General features: G+C 54.7%; 1 protein-coding gene across 4 annotated transcripts in view; it reads left to right on the top strand.

Moving 5' to 3' along the window:
• Positions 1-3,880: 3,880 nt before the first annotated feature.
• RYR1 (ryanodine receptor 1) overlaps positions 3,881-16,868 on the top strand; it is a 117,521-nt gene continuing 104,533 nt past the window's right edge. For all 4 annotated transcript variants that reach the window (XM_058707775.1, XM_058707772.1, XM_058707773.1 and 1 more), the window contains exons 1-12: positions 3,881-4,056; positions 9,119-9,238; positions 10,300-10,404; positions 11,479-11,553; positions 11,632-11,710; positions 11,974-12,086; positions 12,396-12,489; positions 13,527-13,620; positions 13,779-13,853; positions 14,336-14,492; positions 14,619-14,783; positions 16,720-16,841. In XM_058707775.1, coding sequence (XP_058563758.1) covers positions 4,009-4,056; positions 9,119-9,238; positions 10,300-10,404; positions 11,479-11,553; positions 11,632-11,710; positions 11,974-12,086; positions 12,396-12,489; positions 13,527-13,620; positions 13,779-13,853; positions 14,336-14,492; positions 14,619-14,783; positions 16,720-16,841 — 1,247 coding nt within the window. In that variant the 5' untranslated portion in view covers positions 3,881-4,008. The remainder of the gene's footprint in view (positions 4,057-9,118; positions 9,239-10,299; positions 10,405-11,478; positions 11,554-11,631; positions 11,711-11,973; positions 12,087-12,395; positions 12,490-13,526; positions 13,621-13,778; positions 13,854-14,335; positions 14,493-14,618; positions 14,784-16,719; positions 16,842-16,868) is intronic.

The raw sequence follows: 16,868 nt of genomic DNA, 5'->3' as shown, positions 1-16,868 counted from the left end.
GCCTAGTTTCAAGCTGTTGATAAATGGAATGATTTATTGTGTCTGACTTCTTTTATTTAGTCCTGTTTTCGTGATGCTTTCATGTTATACCTGGTTGTAGTTTATTCCTTTTTGTTATCTTATAGTCTTCCTTTGTGTGACTATTCCATGATGTATTGATCAATTTCCCCGTAATGGACAGCTGAGAGGCTTCTGGCTTGGGGCTATTGTGACTCAGGCTACTGCGAACATTCTAGCACCTGTCTTTTGCTGAACGTTAAAGGGTGCAGTTCTGTAGGTAGATACCCAGGAGTGGAATAAATGGGTCAGAGTAATTAATATGCTTCTGCCAAACCTAGGATGTTAGTCAATTCAACCAAAGTTCTCTTAGAAGTATATTTTTACTCCTTTCTTTTTTTCATTAAAAGAAGTCACCATGGACTTTTTTTTTTTCATGCCAGAACATTTAGACAAGCACAGAGCTCATTCTGTTTAGCTTTTCCATTACGTGATATACCGTATGCTCTCAGGCCCTCTCTCTCTCTTCCTCTCCCTACCTCTTTACCACCACCCCACCCCCCCCAGTCTCAAGCAGTGCCATCCATGATGTGCTGTCTGTCTGTCAGCCCGTCTCCCTAGTATCTGCGAGGTGATGTAACGCTGTTGGCGGAGTCTAGCTTGTGGTGTCTCCACACCCCTCCCCCTCCCCCAGAAGTCTCAGGGAGGGAGATCAGTAAAGCCCCTCCCTCCCCCCCCCCCCCCGCCCCCCACCGCAGTAGCGCAACTCTCAAGACCTGCAGGGATGGTTAAAACCAACAATAACACCATCAACCACAAAGGAAAAGACTTCTGAAGCAAACCACAAAAACTCATAAGGCAGAAAAAGGATGCATTTGATAACATCCAAATAACGATTTCTCTTAATGAAGGCACCATGGGACAAATATCCGATAAGACGGCAGAGTGGGACAACGTATTTAGAATGTCTAAAATCAAGGGGAGGGGCACCTGGGTGGCTCAGTGGGTTAGGTGTCTGGTATCGGCTTGGATCATGATTTCACAGTTTGTGAGTTCAAGCCGTGTGTCAGGCTCTTTACTGACAGCTCAGAGCCTGCTTCAGATCCTCTGTCTCTCTCTGTCTCTGCCCCTACCTCACTCACGTGCATGTGTTCTCTCTCTCTCTCTGTCTTAAATATAAATAAACATTGGGGCGCTTGGGAGGCTCAGTCGGTTAAGTGACTGACTTTGGGCTCAGGTCACGATCTCACAGTTCCTGGGTTTCGAGCCCCGCATCCAGCCCCTCATTGGGCTCTGTGCTGACAGCTCGGAGCCTGGAGCCTGCTTCTGATTCTGTGTCTCCCTGTCTCTCGGCCCCTCCCCTGCTCGCACTCTATCTCTGTCTCTCTCTCAAAAATAAACAAACACTAAAAAAAAAAAATTCAAATATAAATAAACATTAAAGAAATAAAAAAAATCAATGGGAAATTAATCTTTAGAATGTGAAAGTCGCAGCTGCAAATCAGCAAGAGACACAGCGGCTCTGATAGAAAAATGGGCCAAGAGTGTGAGCAAGTGTGAGCAAACCCAACTCTGACAGGCACCTGAGAAGATGCTAGAAATTCTTGGTAACTGACCAAGGAAGTGCAAATTAAAACAACGGTGAGTCACCCTATTGGTCTGGCAAGATTGGAAGTTGAGGACAGTCTCCAGGGAGCTCTGCAAAGCCCCCACAGCCACAGAACAGGTGTCCGTAGAGCTGCATGGGTAGGTCTTAAAACACAGCATGATGACTGACAAAAAAAAAAAAAAAGAAACACTATTAATATCTTATGATATAATGCACAATGACACAGAATAATTTTGTTATACATACAATTCTAAGGAAAAGCTTCATATTTAACATACCATGTATGTATAATAAGCATATAATTATATCGGACTGTGTAATTACATTAGCCCAAATATATAATTATGTAATTATGCATCATGTAATTCAAGAATATGGTACAAACTTATGTGCTATCTATGACGATGATATTAACATTTCAATATTTAACTATTTAACACATAACAACATATACACATTAACATTATGTGTAATTTGAGCTGTAAGGTATTTTTTGAAATATTTATTTTTGAGAGAGAGAGAGAGAGAGAGACAGAGATAGAATGTGAGCTGGGGAGGGGCAGAGAGAGAGGGAGACACAGAATCCAAAGCAGGCTCCAGGCTCTGAGCTGTCAGCACAGAGCCCGACGTGGGGCTTGAACTCACAAACCACGAAATCATGACCTGAGCTAAAGTCGGACGCTCAACTGACTGAGCCACCCAGGCGCCCCCAAGGTGTTGTTTTGTAGAACTTAATAGATACCATTCCATGTTAACAATAATTTTAATATTATCAATAAGTTACCTGTATCAGTAAGTTACTATGTCATAGGCTCTAAAAGGTTCCCCCCCCCCTTTTTTTTCCTAAAGGTTTCCTCATGGGATCTTCCCCATGACCCCTGGTTGTGGGAACTATTCCAAATTCGCCCAAGTGACAGATGAGGAAACTGAAGCCCAGCGCCACAAAGGTGTGTGACTGACAGGAGGCCCAGGTGGGTATGATGTCCTGCACTGGGGCTCCAGGCCCCACAGCTGCCTGTTTTAGGGAGCTGCAGAGCCCCTCCGCCCGAGCTCCCCGGAGCCTGTGGGGACCAGGAGGAGCCGGTGCCCCCTCCAGACCCTGGTGGGCCAGAAGCAAGAAAGAGCTGGTTACCCCAAGTCTCCCCTATTTACAAAGTCCAGGGAGCTCAGCTGCATAAAGGGATGGCCCAGCTAGTGGCCCTCAGCGGCTCAGGCTGCCCCTGGGGAGGGAGGTTAGAACTTGGGAGTGGTGTGGGTTGGGGGTGCTGGGCCCCACCCTGGGGATTTGGGTTGTTGTTATAATCAGGAGACTTTATGCAACTATCAAGACAACAAAGTGGGACGGTTAAGAACCCTAGCTCTGGGTTCAGACCCTTTGCTCGGCCTCTGTACGACCTTGGGCAAGTCGCTCCACCCCTCTGCGCTCAGCTTGTCTCATCTGTAAAATGGTCACCACAAGTTACTGACTTCACAAGATTGTTGTGCGAACTACATCATTCATTCCAGTCGTGTCCTTAAAATTATTCATGGTGAGGACCATGCATGTTGACTTCCTCCTGTAAATGATGGGGACAACAGCAGGATTGGTGTGAGAACCAAACGAGATGCAGTGAAAATATCTTAGTTTGGGGTCTGAAATACAACAGGCCCACGAAAGACACCTCCTATGGCAATTATTCCTGCCTCAAAAGATTTTATCACGATGATGATGATGTCGGCAACACTTCCATAACATTTACTGTGCACTGGTACTAAGTGCTGTAAACACATTATCTCATTTAACCCTTACGAAAGCCCTGTGAGGTCCGTATTATTAATATTCTCCTTACCAGTTGGGGAAACCGAGGCGCCGAGCAGCGATGTGACTTGTCCAAGGACACATAAGGGAGTGGCGAGACTGGGATTCGGATCCAGACTGTCTAGCTCAGTGCTTTTTTAAGCATGGTGCTTTTTAAAGTCGGGAGACCTGGTGTGCATACCGGCTCCGCTGTAGGACCTATAGCAGCGGCTTCCCGGCTCAGAGCCTCAGTTTTCTCTCTGTGAAATGGGAGAATGACGGCATCTTCCTTACCAGGGAGGTGGAGAGAGGGCAGCTACCTTCCAGACTCTCCCCCTACAACCCCCCACCCCACCCACGCGTACCTCCGGCCGAGGTTTGGGGTCTGCGGGTGGGGCTCCGGTGAGGGGGCGTGGCCTTGGACGTCCTGGCCCAATGGGAACCGGGAGGGGGCGGGGACCTCCTCCCAGCTCTGTCCAGCACGCGAGTCCTCCTCGCAGTTCCATCTACCTCGCGGGTGCCCCAGAGGTCTCCGACCCCAGCCCACCCCCAGCCCACCCGCCCAGCCTGCGGCCCCCTCTTCCTATTCCCCGATCTCAGCCCGCGCCCCTCGGGCCTCGACATCATGGGTGACGGAGGAGAGGGCGAGGATGAGGTCCAGTTTCTGCGGACGGTGCGTATCTCTGTGCTAGGGGTCTCTGGGGTCATCTCTCCGGTCCCTCTGAGTGTCTCTTTGTCTCCGGGTGTCTCTGTCCTGATTGCTCGTGGTCTCTGAGTCTCGCGGTCTATTCCTCCGTCCCTTGGGTGACTGTCACTCTGTCTTTCTCCTTTTTTTGTCTCTCAGTCTCTCTCACCTTTCTCACCATAGAGAATTAGAAGAATTTGGGACTGCAGAATGGGGAGGGGGATCTTCGGCCATCCTCTCTTCTGACATTAGCTATTTGTCCCAGAGAAGAGGGGCCGCTGAGACAACCCCCCCCCACCACCACCCTGGAAGCCAGCACTTGGGGAAGGTGGTTCTAATTCCTGAGCTTAATTTAGCTGTTCCCCTGCCCTGCCCACCCCCCCTCCCCCATCTAGGCCTAATTCTCTTCTTGCTGTAGACTCTGACCTAATTTAAATTCTTGGGAAGGGGGCTGGGGTGGGCTGGGTCATCTAATTCCTTTGAACTCCCAGACCGTGAGGGTCTCCTGGGGTTCCCTTGGGTTCCAGGTCTTTCTTCCCTCCTCCCTTTTGGTAGGAGGGCCAAATATGGCTGCTAATGGTCTCTGGGTAGTGTCTCTCCCTATTCATCTCTTTGGGTTGTCTCTGTGTCTCCGTCTCTCCATCTCTGCCTTCCTGTCTCTCTCTGTCTCTGTCTCTGTCTCTTTGTTCTTTAGCTTTAGGCTCTCTGCATTTCATTCTGCCTCTCTAGCTCTGTCTCTCCTGGCATCTCTGATCCCTGGCTGGGGGGCAGGGATGGGAATTGGAACAACAGGTGTCCCTCCCAGAATAGCTGGCTTTTCTGGGGACTGGGCAGGGGACAGGGAGAGGATAGGGGGGAGGGCCTGTCTATCTCAGAGTCCTTTCCACTTCTCCCTCCCGGTGGCTCAGCTGGGTGTGGGGCTGTGAGTATGGTTGGGGGGATGATGTTCTCTCTTCTGGGCCAGGTCTGCTGACCCTGCACTAGCCCCTCTCCTCCTCCTCCCAGGCCCTGGGAAATGCTGACACAGCATTCCAGGCCCCAGAATAGGACCCTGATGAGCTGGGTCCGGTTTCCTGGGAGGGAGGACCGGACAGCTGGGGCTGGTAGTGAAGGATAGGGACAGCTGGACATTCGGCCACGGGAGGAGGCCTAGCTTCACCCTAGACTCTTGCCCCAGCTCCAGCCCCTTAGCAGACACCATGGGTTGGGCTCACCCCTCCTCCCTGGTCCTAATAAGACCATGGCCATGGCCATGAGCCCTTAAGCAGCCACTCTGCGTCAGGTCCCATGCCCAGGGCCTCGGCCTCCTGAGATATCTAATTATATCCTCGGCTGCCCTATCTTCTGAGGTAGGGCCCTATCTTTATCTCGCTGGGAGATTTGAGGGAAACCAAGGCCTGAGTGGTAGAATCACTTGCCCAAGGTCAAGGCCAGGAAGTGTCATCTCTGGGTGCCTCTGGGAGCCAGCCTTCCCGCTTTCCCAAGAAGAGAACTGAGCTCAGACTTGCCAGGTTAGCCTGTGCTGGGTTCTGGAGGTCTGGCCCTGGCATCTCTTACCCCCAGACTAGGTCTATTTTCGTGAACTTTACTTAGATCACGTGGCTTTTCCCTCAAACACTTTGGACCACATCCCACCAGTCAGAAATACATTTTATATTGTCACCTACTACGTGCAGATGCACACATATTTTAAAAATCCAACTTCACCGAGGTACAATCGATATCAATAAATCGTGCCCATTTTAGGCGTCCCAATTCAGTGAGTTTCGACAAACTTTACACACCCACGTAACCACCGTCATAATCGAGACATAGAACCTTTCCTTTACCCCGGAAAGTTCCCTCTTTTCCATTAGTCACTTCTAGGCTTTCATATTCAATATATGCTCCTTTGCCTCTGCTGCTTTTGCCCGGCGCATTTTTGACATTTATCCACGTGGCGCATATCGAGAGCTCATTTCTCTTTGTTGCGGAGTGGCATCGCGCAGTGTGGATATGCCACAATTTGTCTATCGGTTTACCTGCCGATGGACATTTGGGTTGCCTCTAATTTGTGCTGTTAGGGACAAATTGGGTGCATTCACACACACCTATTTTTAACTGGGACGAGTTTCATAAAATGTAGGCAGCCCTTGGAACCGAGGGGCATGTTGCTATGTGCTGTTCTTGCTCCGCTTTATTTCACCTTTTAAGCACGGGGGCACGGCCCCCAAAATGATTTCATTTCCCCTTCGTGGGTGGCGACCTCTAGCCGCGCGAGGCTGGGGTGTCTCAAAGCACGGCCCATGTCAGAGCCTGCTGAGGGCTGGTAATGGTCCCGGTTCCCCGTCCACCCCAGATCCACTGAATCGTGCTCTTAGTGTTGGGCGGGAAACTAAGGCAGGAAGGAAGCTGCATTTGTAACCAGGCCACCTTCCTTCATTCTGCTGCAGGAGAAAGTTAGAGAATCTTGGTGTGCTGGGTAGGCTTCCAGTCTCTGGGTTACATGCTGGCTTTGCCATTGGCCTGCTTCCTAACTTCGGGCAAGTGATTTTAATGTTTCTCTCTGAGCCTCAGTTTCCTAATCTGGAAAGTGGGGACGAAAATAGGTACCATAAGGACTCAGGGGATCCATGCAAAATGTCTCCGAGCTCATCTCCTCCCGCTTCCTTGCTCGTGCTGCCGCCGCCATCCCGTCTCCCTTTCTATTCCTCAGCGCCCTCAGCGCCCTCCAGCCACAGGCCTTTTGCACAGGCTGCCCCCTCTTCCTGGAACGTTCTTCCCCCAGAGATGAGCAGGCCTGATTTCTTCTTGTTATTTGGACCAGGCTCAGCTCAAATGTCACCTCCTTGGAGAGGCTGTCACTTCACCCCCTCACTGATGTCACACACCCCTAACCCCCAAAGCCACTCTCCTACATCACCCTGGGTAATTTCTTTTCCATAACACTTATCACTGACATTCAAATTATTCACTTGTTTATTGCCTCTCCCCCACAAGGATGTCAGGTCTGTGAGGACAGGGACTTTGTCTGCTTCATTCACTGCTCTGTGTCCAGTCTAGATCAGTGCCTGGCAAGAGCGGACGTTTAATGAGCGTCTGTCAAAGGAATGTAAAAGCTCGGAGCGTAAGTCCTCGCAGACAGTAAGTGTTTAATAAGTGCAAGCTCTGTATCCCTGTGCACACGCGAGCGCCCAACGCGTGCCAGGATGTGGGGGTTGGAGACTAAAGGGCAGAGCAGTTATGGGGCCTCCTGCCGACACATCAAACGTCTCCTTCCTTCCCGGCTGAGGGCAGACGGAGGGCTGTGCATGTGCTTCGAAGCCCAGGACTGGGGCACGTTTGCGTGAGATGCCAGATGGAAGGGCTGGAGGCCGTGTGGCCTCGGGTGGGACGCCTAACGCCCTGGAACCCGTTTCCTCGGCTGTAAAAGGAAACAACCGCTGCCTGACTCAGCGGTGAAGAGCCGGAGTCTCTATCATTCTCGACTGTCGGAAAAGTGTCGGCCACTCCTCCGCGTACATTTATATCAGTGCTAAGTGTAGATACGGGCAACTTTACTAACACGTGGAGAGGTGGCCTAGTGTTCTAAGAGTGTGACACAGAGAGCTGGGATCAAATCCCAGCTATGCTGTGTGATAGCGGTGTGACCTCTGGGTCCCAGTTTCCACAGGTTTCCCTTCTGGTCACCTCCGAGGGTCGCCGTGGGGATTCCGCGATGAGTTCGTATGTGTTAAGTTCTTGGAAGGGGACCCAGCCCATCGAAAACGCTTTCTTTTACTTACAACTTCAGTTTATAATCTCGAAAGCACTTCAAACTTCGAGAAAAGCTGCAAGGTTACTTCAAAGAACCCCCACGTGGCCTGAAGTCATTTCCCCCACAGGTTAAGATTTGGCACCCTTGATTTACCTCTCCCCCTCCCTCTCTCGGTCTACACTTCACTTCCCCCCTCAACTCTTTGGGGATAAGTTGCGGACGCGGCACCCTTCACTCCTAAAGTACTTCAGTGTCTGTTTCCGAAGAAGCAAGGGCAGTCATACAAAACCGCAGCACAGTTATCAATGTCAGGAAGTGTAGCATTGCTCTGATGCCATTATCTGTCGCCGTCCTACCTCGGCGTTTACCGGAGATGACATGGGGTCCATTGCGGCATGTCCCCGCCCACCCTGGATCCAGTCTGGGCTCTGGAGCTGCATTCACGTACCATTAGGAAGAACTCCTCGGGGGCGCCTCGGTGGCTCAGTCAGTTGAGCGTCCAACTCTTGATGGCGGCTCAGGGCGTGACCCCAGGGTCGTAGGATCGAGCCCCATGTGGGGCTCCGCACTGAGCTTGGAGCCTGCTTGGGATTCTCTCTCCCTTTCTCTCTCTCTCTCTGCTCTCTCTAAAATAAAATTTAAGGGGCACCTGGGTGGCTCAGTCGGTTAAGCGTCCGACTTCGGCTCAGGTCATGATCTCATGGTCCGTGAGTTCGAGCCCTGCATCGGGCTCTGTGCTGACAGCTCAGAGCCTGGAGCCCATTTCAGATTCTGTGTCTCCCTCTCTCTCTGCCCCTCCCCTGTTCATACTCTGTCTCTCTCTGTCTCAAAAATAAATAAACGTTAAAATAAATAAATAAATAAATAAAATAAAATTTAAAAAAGGGAAAGACAAGAAAGCACTCCTTAAATGATAGCCATTACTGAAACAATACACAAAAGAGAAATTAGAGAGGGCTGAGCTTAAATGCCATTGAACTTGGGGTGCTCATAGTTTCCACCCCCAGTGGCTCACCTTGGGGGCCCTACTGGAGCCAGCTGGACTGGGGTTCAAATCCCAGCTCGTCCCCTTAATCAGCCATGTGGCCTTGGAAAGCTGTGCCCCCTCCTTGAGCCTCAGTTTCCCCATTTTAAAATAGGGATGACACTCGTGCCTGTCTCGTGGGGCGTGAGAAGTGTGTGGAGCCCTGGGCACAGGCTCCTGTGTGATGACTTGTGAGGTGGGTGTTATCAGTCGCCACCTGTCCCGTGAGGAGAGGGGCGGGGTGATGGCACGGTGTCTGTGGGGGCCTTGACTCCGAGCTTTGCCCACAGGACGATGAAGTGGTCCTGCAATGCAGCGCCACGGTGCTCAAGGAACAGCTCAAGCTCTGCCTGGCGGCCGAGGGCTTTGGCAACCGCCTCTGCTTCCTGGAGCCCACCAGCAATGCCCAGGTGTGTGTGGGAGTGTGGGGGTCTGTGGGGGCAGAGGCCAGGGTCCAAAGAAGAGGGGTGTGGGTCTGAAGAGAGGGTGCTGCTAGGAGAGAAAACGGAGAGGGCCTGGGAGGGAAAAGGGGCTGAAGGTTCCAGGCAGGCGGGAGGGGAGGTCTGAGGAGGGAGAGCAGGGGACCTGAGGGAAGAGGGAGGGTGGCTGGGGGCATGGAGGGCCCTGAGTTCAAGGAAGAGGGGGGGGTGAAAAGGAAAGAGGGCCAGAGGTCAGAGGCAGGTAGGGGTGGAGAAGCAGGGGCTCAGGAGTCTCAGGAGGCAGGTGTCTAAGGGGGCAGAGGGCCTTGGATCCAAAGCCAAAGGGCCTGGAGGGCTGGGGGACACTAGCGGGGGACTGGGGGGCTGACTGGGAAGGGAGTTAGAGGCTGAGAGTGGAGGGAGCCTGGGTCTGAGGGCGAGGTGGACTCAGGGTCTGAGAGAAGAGGTGACCTGGGGGGTGAGGGCAGGGACTGGGAGAGGGAAGGGACGTGGAGTCAGATCGCGGAGGAGGCCAAGGGTCTGAGCGGGTTAGAGAGTCTTGGATCCAAGGGGGAGGGTGTCTGGGAGTCAGAGGACTGGGTGGGAGACTGGGGAGGGAGGAGAAAGGTTGGATGTGATTTGGAAGCAGGGTTCACGGGCGTGTGAGGGAGAAGACAGGAGTTGGGAGTGTCTGCTGGTGACAGCAGGAGACGGGGGGGGGCGGGGGGCTCCTTTGGGATTGCAGAAATTCGGGTTATCTGCAGGGGGAGGCATGTCCTGTGGCGTTGGAACAGACGCAGCGTGTCTGAGAGAGGGCTGAGGCTCGCTTTGGGATTAGGTGGGGGGTGGGAAGCTTCCGTGAGGCTCGGCTAGGGTTTAGGTGTTTGAGGGAAGGAGGCATGTCTTCTGTGATGCCGGTGTCCGCGGGGGTAGCAGGGTGCAGGGGCTCCTCCGGGGACCGGGGCCAGGTCTGGGTCTCCAAGGGGTGTGGGTATTCAGACCGGCGCTCAGGGGCCTTCGCGCCCCCCACTCACATCCCCGCCTCACCGCAGAACGTGCCCCCCGATCTGGCCATCTGTTGCTTCGTCCTGGAGCAGTCTCTGTCGGTCCGGGCCCTGCAGGAGATGCTGGCCAACACGGTGGAGGCTGGCGTGGAGGTGAGGCTCCCGGCCTGGCGGGGCGCGGTGGCAGGGCTGGGTGGGAAGCCACGGGGGCGCTCACCGCCTGCTCTTCTTCCTCTCTCTGCCCCGCCCCTCACAGGCCCTCAATTTGGATAAGTGGGTAGGTCTGGCCTTGGGTGTCACCTGCCTCTTCCACCTCTCCAGGCCCCAGGCCCTGCTCTTGGGCCCACGTCCTGCACACAGGGGCTGGGGGTTTCCCCCACCCCAGCTGTCAGGGGCTGTGGAGCCCAGACAGGCCAGCCAGGAAGGAAGGAAGGGGGTGGGGGCTTCTGAGCCCCCCGACCCGTTCCCCCGCCTGCTCCTTTGTCCTCTTTCCCATCCTTCCCTCTGCCCCTGATCCCAGTTCTTCTCTGCATGGGACCTCTCCTCTCACCTCCCCCCTGCCCCAAGTGTGGGTCCCCTCCGCTCCAGGAGTGGGTCTGCCGTGTGATCAGGTGGCCCCATCACATGGCGCCCTCAGAGCATGGGCATGTGAGAGCCAGGATGGGAGGCATGACGCCATCGAGTGACCGGGTGTATATCCGATGTACCCACCCCGGGAGGGGCCCGGGCTCCTTGTGCTTCGGCGTGTGTGGCGGCGCAGGGCGGGGTCCCTATGAGGATGTTCAAATATTTAACACCTGGTAGGACTACCCAGGCGCACATGGGCTGCCGCTCAGCTGTCTTATGACAGGTTACGGCGAAAGGGACCAGGGTCCACGGAATATGAGTTAGGGGGGACTCTCAGGAGACCAACCGGAAGAGTGGTTCGGCCTCCCTGAGGGACTCTGGGGCCTGCTCAACAGGATGAAGGAGGCAGGGAGGACAGAGCGGGCTTTGGGAACTAGAAAACACCCTACCCACAGGCTTCTCAGAGACACAGCCCCTACTTCCATGAATGGGGAAACCGAGGCCGAGAATCTGTTGAGGGTCTGAGCTAAGGCTTTCTCGTGTCCGGGCGAGCATGGTATTTTATGGGGAGCGTATTGCCACGTAGGTTAGGCCGGATGCCTGGGGGGGGGGGGGTCTGGTCTCACTCTGTGCCCTCTCTCCACCCCCTCCCCCCTGCAGTCGTCCCAGGGTGGGGGACACAGGACACTCCTGTACGGCCATGCCATCCTGCTCCGGCACACGCACAGCGGCATGGTGAGTGTGAGAGCGAGGGGGCGGGGGCAGGGGCGGGGCGAGGGCCGGGAGGAGGCTGACTCCCCTCTGCGATCCTAGTACCTGAGCTGTCTTACCACCTCGCGCTCCATGACCGACAAGCTGGCCTTCGACGTGGGACTCCAGGAAGATGCCACAGGTGTGGGGCTGGAGCGGGGAGGGCGGCGACGGGGGCGCTGCGGCCAGGGGCCGCGGTGGGGAAGGTGCAGGCCCGGCGGAGGCAGGGACGGGGGCGACGAGGGAGACTCGGACCAGCGTGGGGGGACCCGAGGCAGAGAGTGTGAGGGCGGGAGGCAGAGAGGGGGTGGTCGTGATAAGAGAATTTGGGGCCGAGGGCTGGGGACCCCTCGGGGAAGGGCATTCTGGGTAGTCCTCATCCTGACAGCCCTGCCCCCTCCCTAGGGGAGGCCTGTTGGTGGACGGCACACCCGGCCTCCAAGCAGAGGTCGGAAGGAGAGAAGGTCCGCGTTGGGGACGACCTCATCCTCGTCAGCGTCTCCTCAGAGCGCTACCTGGTGAGCAATCCCGCCCCCCGCATAGCTACTACTGCCCAGGGCTGGGGGCGCACGGGGTCCCCCGTCTCCCGGTCACTGATTTGCCAGCTCTCTGGCCCCAGCGGTCGGACGCCTGATTCCTGGTTTCCCGACCTCTGACATCCATTTCTGGTCTTCCGGGCCCCACTGCCCAGTTTGATCTTGGTTTTCCGATCTGTGATCTCTGATTTTCTGTCCCCTGTCTGCCGGCTTCCACCTTTGGTTTCCGGCCTCTGACTCCGGACTATTCTCACCCACCATCTCTGACCGCCACCTCCTGGCCGCCCCCAGCACCTGTCGACGGCCAGCGGGGAGCTCCAGGTGGACGCCTCCTTCATGCAGACACTGTGGAACATGAACCCCATCTGCTCCGGCTGCGAAGAGGGTGAGGGTCCCACACCTCCTGTCCCTAAACGGAGACCCCCAGAACAGACCTCCCACCTTGCCCCTCAAACATGTCCATACTGACCCCAAATCCAGAACCCTGGAGTTCAGACTCTAAACTCCACACTCAGTATCAGACACCCAAATCTAGACTCCAAAACTCACATGCCCCACTCAAGGTCCTGGAGGGCAGACCCTTAAACTCAGATCCAAAGCTTAGAGCACCGCATTTGGAACTTAGCCCTCAGATCCGCAAGCCTTAGAAGGCAAATACGGATGGAGACCTCAGCTCCCCACACCCAGACCCCCACATTCAAACTCAGGTATCCAAGCCAAGACCTCTAATTCCGACCCCAAATCTCAGCCAACTGACCTCAGATCTCCAAACTTTAACCTCAGACATCTAAAATCACCTTCCAAATTCTTCCCGTGCTAAGATCCCAAAGCATGACCCCAAAACTTTGACCCCAGCTCTTAACACCCAAACCCCACACCCAAGCTGAGACTCAAACCACAGATCCTGAAACTCAGGCCTTAATGTCAAACCCACCAACTTCTAACTCTGAAGCTTCTCCAACTCAGACTTCGAAACTGTCGACGATAACTTCAGACCCCGAACCTCAGAACTCCAAAATCAACCTTCAAAGTTCAGACCCCAACCTCAGACCCAACCATCAAACCTCTAAACCCAGACCCCAAGTCAAGACCTGACACTCAGAGCCCAATATCCAGAAATGTTAGACTTAAAGCTCTGACCCCCAACCTCAGAAATCCAAACTCAGACCCACATTCCCCCCCCAACCTCAGCCCTGTATACCCAGACCCCCAAACTTAGATTCTCCACCTCGGACCCCAAATCTCATACTCCTGCTTCAGGCCTCAAACTTAGCCCAAATCTCAGACTGCCACTTTAGATCCTAAAACTCAGATCCCCAACCTCCCACAGGGGAGAAGCAGGACCCCTGAACTCCACTTTGGCTCCCAGGCCTCTCCAGGGCTCCAGCCCTACAATGAACACTTTCCCTTGCTCCTTTCCAGGCTATGTGACCGGAGGCCATGTCCTTCGCCTCTTTCACGGACACATGGATGAGTGTCTTACCATTTCCCCCGCTGACAGTGAGGACCAGCGCAGGTCTGGGTTGGAGACAAGAGGCCCTGGGGTGTTGGGGCAGGAGGGGAAGGGTAAAAGCAGGCTCGGGGCACCTGGACCCCACTATGGGTGGGGTTGGGGATCACATTCTGGGAGGAGGGCGACTGAACCCTTGACCTCACTCTCTCCCATGTCCCCAGACTCGTCCACTACGAGGGGGGATCTGTGTGCACCCATGCCCGCTCCCTCTGGAGACTGGAGCCACTGAGAATCAGGTGGGAGGGGCTGGGGCTGGGGCTAAGAGCTCCTGGGGGGCCTGGGAGGGGAGAGAGGGTCTTGAAGGAAGATCTGAGAAAGAAACTGGAGGATTTTGAGGGGAAATCTGGGGAGCCCCAGAAGGTGATGAAGGTCTTCAGGGTCCCAGAGTCCTGGAGGAAAAGGACCTAGGGGAGGGTGGGCGTTCCTGAGGAGAGACTGGGGATCCCGAGTAAAAGTGTGGGGAGTAGAGGGAGAGAAAGTGGTGGGTCTGGGGAAACTGGGAGCACTGAGGAGCCCTGAGGAAGTTGTGAGGGCCTGAGATAGGACTGGGGTTCCCAAAGGAGGGCCAGGGGGTCCTAAGAAAGATTTGAGGGCCCCAAGGAAGGTTTGGGCCCCCCTGGAAGAAGGCTGGAGGCTTGATGAGGTTTGGACCAAGACTGTGGTGTCCATGGGAGGACTGGGGGATCCTCTGACCCCCCGGCACCCTCACCCTTTGCAGCTGGAGTGGGAGCCACCTCCGCTGGGGCCAGCCTCTTCGTATCCGGCATGTTACCACTGGGCGGTACCTGGCGCTCACCGAGGACCAGGGCCTGATGGTGGTCGATGCCAGCAAGGCCCACACCAAGGCGACCTCCTTCTGCTTCCGCATCTCCAAGGTCGGTGGGGTCAGGGTGCCCTCCCTCACTTGGGGCCCCAAATCCGGCCCCAGCCTCCATTCTGCAGTCTCTCCCCGATTAAATGCTCAGGCAGAGGAGGCTGACCTCTGTCCCCTGCCCCTGCAGGAGAAGCTGGATACGGCCCCCAAGCGGGATGTGGACGGCATGGGTCCCCCTGAGATCAAGTATGGGGAGTCACTGTGCTTCGTGCAGCACGTGGCCTCAGGCCTGTGGCTCACCTATGCGGCCCCGGACCCCAAGGCCCTGAGGCTTGGCGTGCTCAAGAAGAAGGTGGGTGCCTGGCGAGGGGAAGGGGCGGGGGTGCTGGCAGGGGCAGGAAGGAGACCGAGGGGTGATCATGCTTGAGCCTCCGGGAGTTTGAGGGTAGGACTGAGAGAAAGATGGGGACTCAAAGACAAACTGAGATTGAGAGAGGAAAAAGAAAGAGGGATAGATATACAGGGGGGAGAGAGAGAGGGAGAGGAAAAATGGGGTGGAAAGAATGAATAGAGTGAGGGAGAAGGAGAGAGAAAAGGGAGAGAGAGGGAGAGGGAGAAAGGGAGAAGGACAGGGAAAGAGAGAGAGGGAGAGAGAAACATAGAGACAGAGAAAAGCAGAGACAAAAAGACATGGAGACAGAAAAACAGAGAAAGATAGAGACAGAGAAGCAGAGATGGAAAAGACAAAAAGAGACAAAGACAGTGACAAACAGACCAAGAATAACATTCGGCAAATTATGGAGTGTCCCAGTTGTTCTAGATGTGTGTGTGGAAAAATAGATGAGATATACAGACCTGTGTCCTGCCTTCCCAGACTCAGACATGGTAAATAAACCACCTGTAATGAAGTACATAGCATTCCAGCTGAAGAGTGGAAAAGCTACTCTGGGCAGAGGGCATGGCATGTGCAAAGTCCCTGAGGTTGGAATGAGGTTGATTTGTTGCAATAACAGAAAGAAGATCCAGTTTGGCTGGAGCGCAGTGATTGAGGGACAAGTCTTGGAAGATAAGGACAGAGAGGAGATGGGAGCAGATCATGTGGGGCCTTGTGGGCCATGGGGAGGGTCCCACCTTTTACTCCTAGTGAGATGGAACCCCAGTAGAGTTTTGAGCAGGCCAGGGAGGTGACCTAACTCAGGTTCCTTAGCTGCTCGTGGGAATAGATGAGTTTGGGGTGAGGCCCAGAGTTGGAGTAGGGAGCCCAGGGAGGCGACTGCTGCCATGGTCAGGTGGGAGAAAACAGTGGACAGGACCAGGGTGGGGAAGGTGGCAGATTATGTTTGTAGCTTGAGGGCGGAGCCAACACGATTTCCCGACAGACTGGATCTCGAGGTGAGAGGGGCAGGGGTTGAGGATGATGCCATGATTTTTGCCCTGAGCCACTGGAAGGATGGAAATGCCATTAACTGAGTCGGGGACAGCCAAGTGTCAGCAGCTCAGGATGACAGGGATCCAATGTGTAGAACAGAGCCCCTCGATAAAGAGTGAATGAGTGGGAAGACTAGGGAGATGCTTGTTTCAAAAAAAAAAACGAAGCTTGTAGTTGGATACCTGAGCAGAGGATATAGAAATGGGCCTGGTCTGAGGGGGGTAGTGGGAGCCGTCAGCGGTGGGTGGTATTTACAGCCACAGGACTGGACGAGGCGCTGGGAGGTCAGCTCAGGAGAAAGCTGGAAGATGGTCTCATCTTACAGAGAGGCTTTCAGGCATTCAGCCTGGGACATGTTAAGTGAGGGTGTCATTACACCTTTCTGGTGGGAGGGTGTTAAGTCAGCAGTAGATACAGGTGGAAAGGGTCTGGCCTGGAGACAGACAGATAGACAGGACAGTCAGAGAGGGAGACACAAACACAGAATCAAAGGCGGATAGAGACAGAAGGCAGAGAGAGATGGAGATACAGACAGAGTGGGAAAGACAGGGAGAAAGAGACAAAGCATGGGGTAGCGATGTGAGACGTAGGGAGAGAGACAAAGACAGAAACAAAGAGGGGCAGGGAGATGGAGCCAGAGGCAGAGGGGAGACGGGGGGGCGGGGGCGGGGGGGGACAGAGAATAAGAGTCAGATGAATAGGGATAGAAGGGGGTGTCTGGCAGAGAGATTCAGTGGAGGATGGGGCAGCTTTGGGGCTAGAATCTGGATGGCGATCTGGGGGCAGATGATCCGTCCTTGGTGCTGGGCCCACTCCTGACCTCTCCGCCCGCCACCCCCCCCCCCCCCGCCGCTGCCAGGCCATGCTGCACCAGGAAGGCCATATGGACGACGCCTTGTCACTGACTCGCTGCCAGCAGGAGGAGTCCCAGGCTGCCCGCATGATTTACAGCACCGCTGGCCTGTACAACCAGTTTGTCAAGTGAGCCACTCTGCCCACTCTGCCCCC

The sequence above is a fragment of the Neofelis nebulosa genome, chromosome 17 (assembly GCF_028018385.1).
Source record: "Neofelis nebulosa isolate mNeoNeb1 chromosome 17, mNeoNeb1.pri, whole genome shotgun sequence".
NCBI lineage: Eukaryota > Metazoa > Chordata > Mammalia > Carnivora > Felidae > Neofelis > Neofelis nebulosa.
This window is presented reverse-complemented; position numbering and strand designations above follow the sequence as displayed.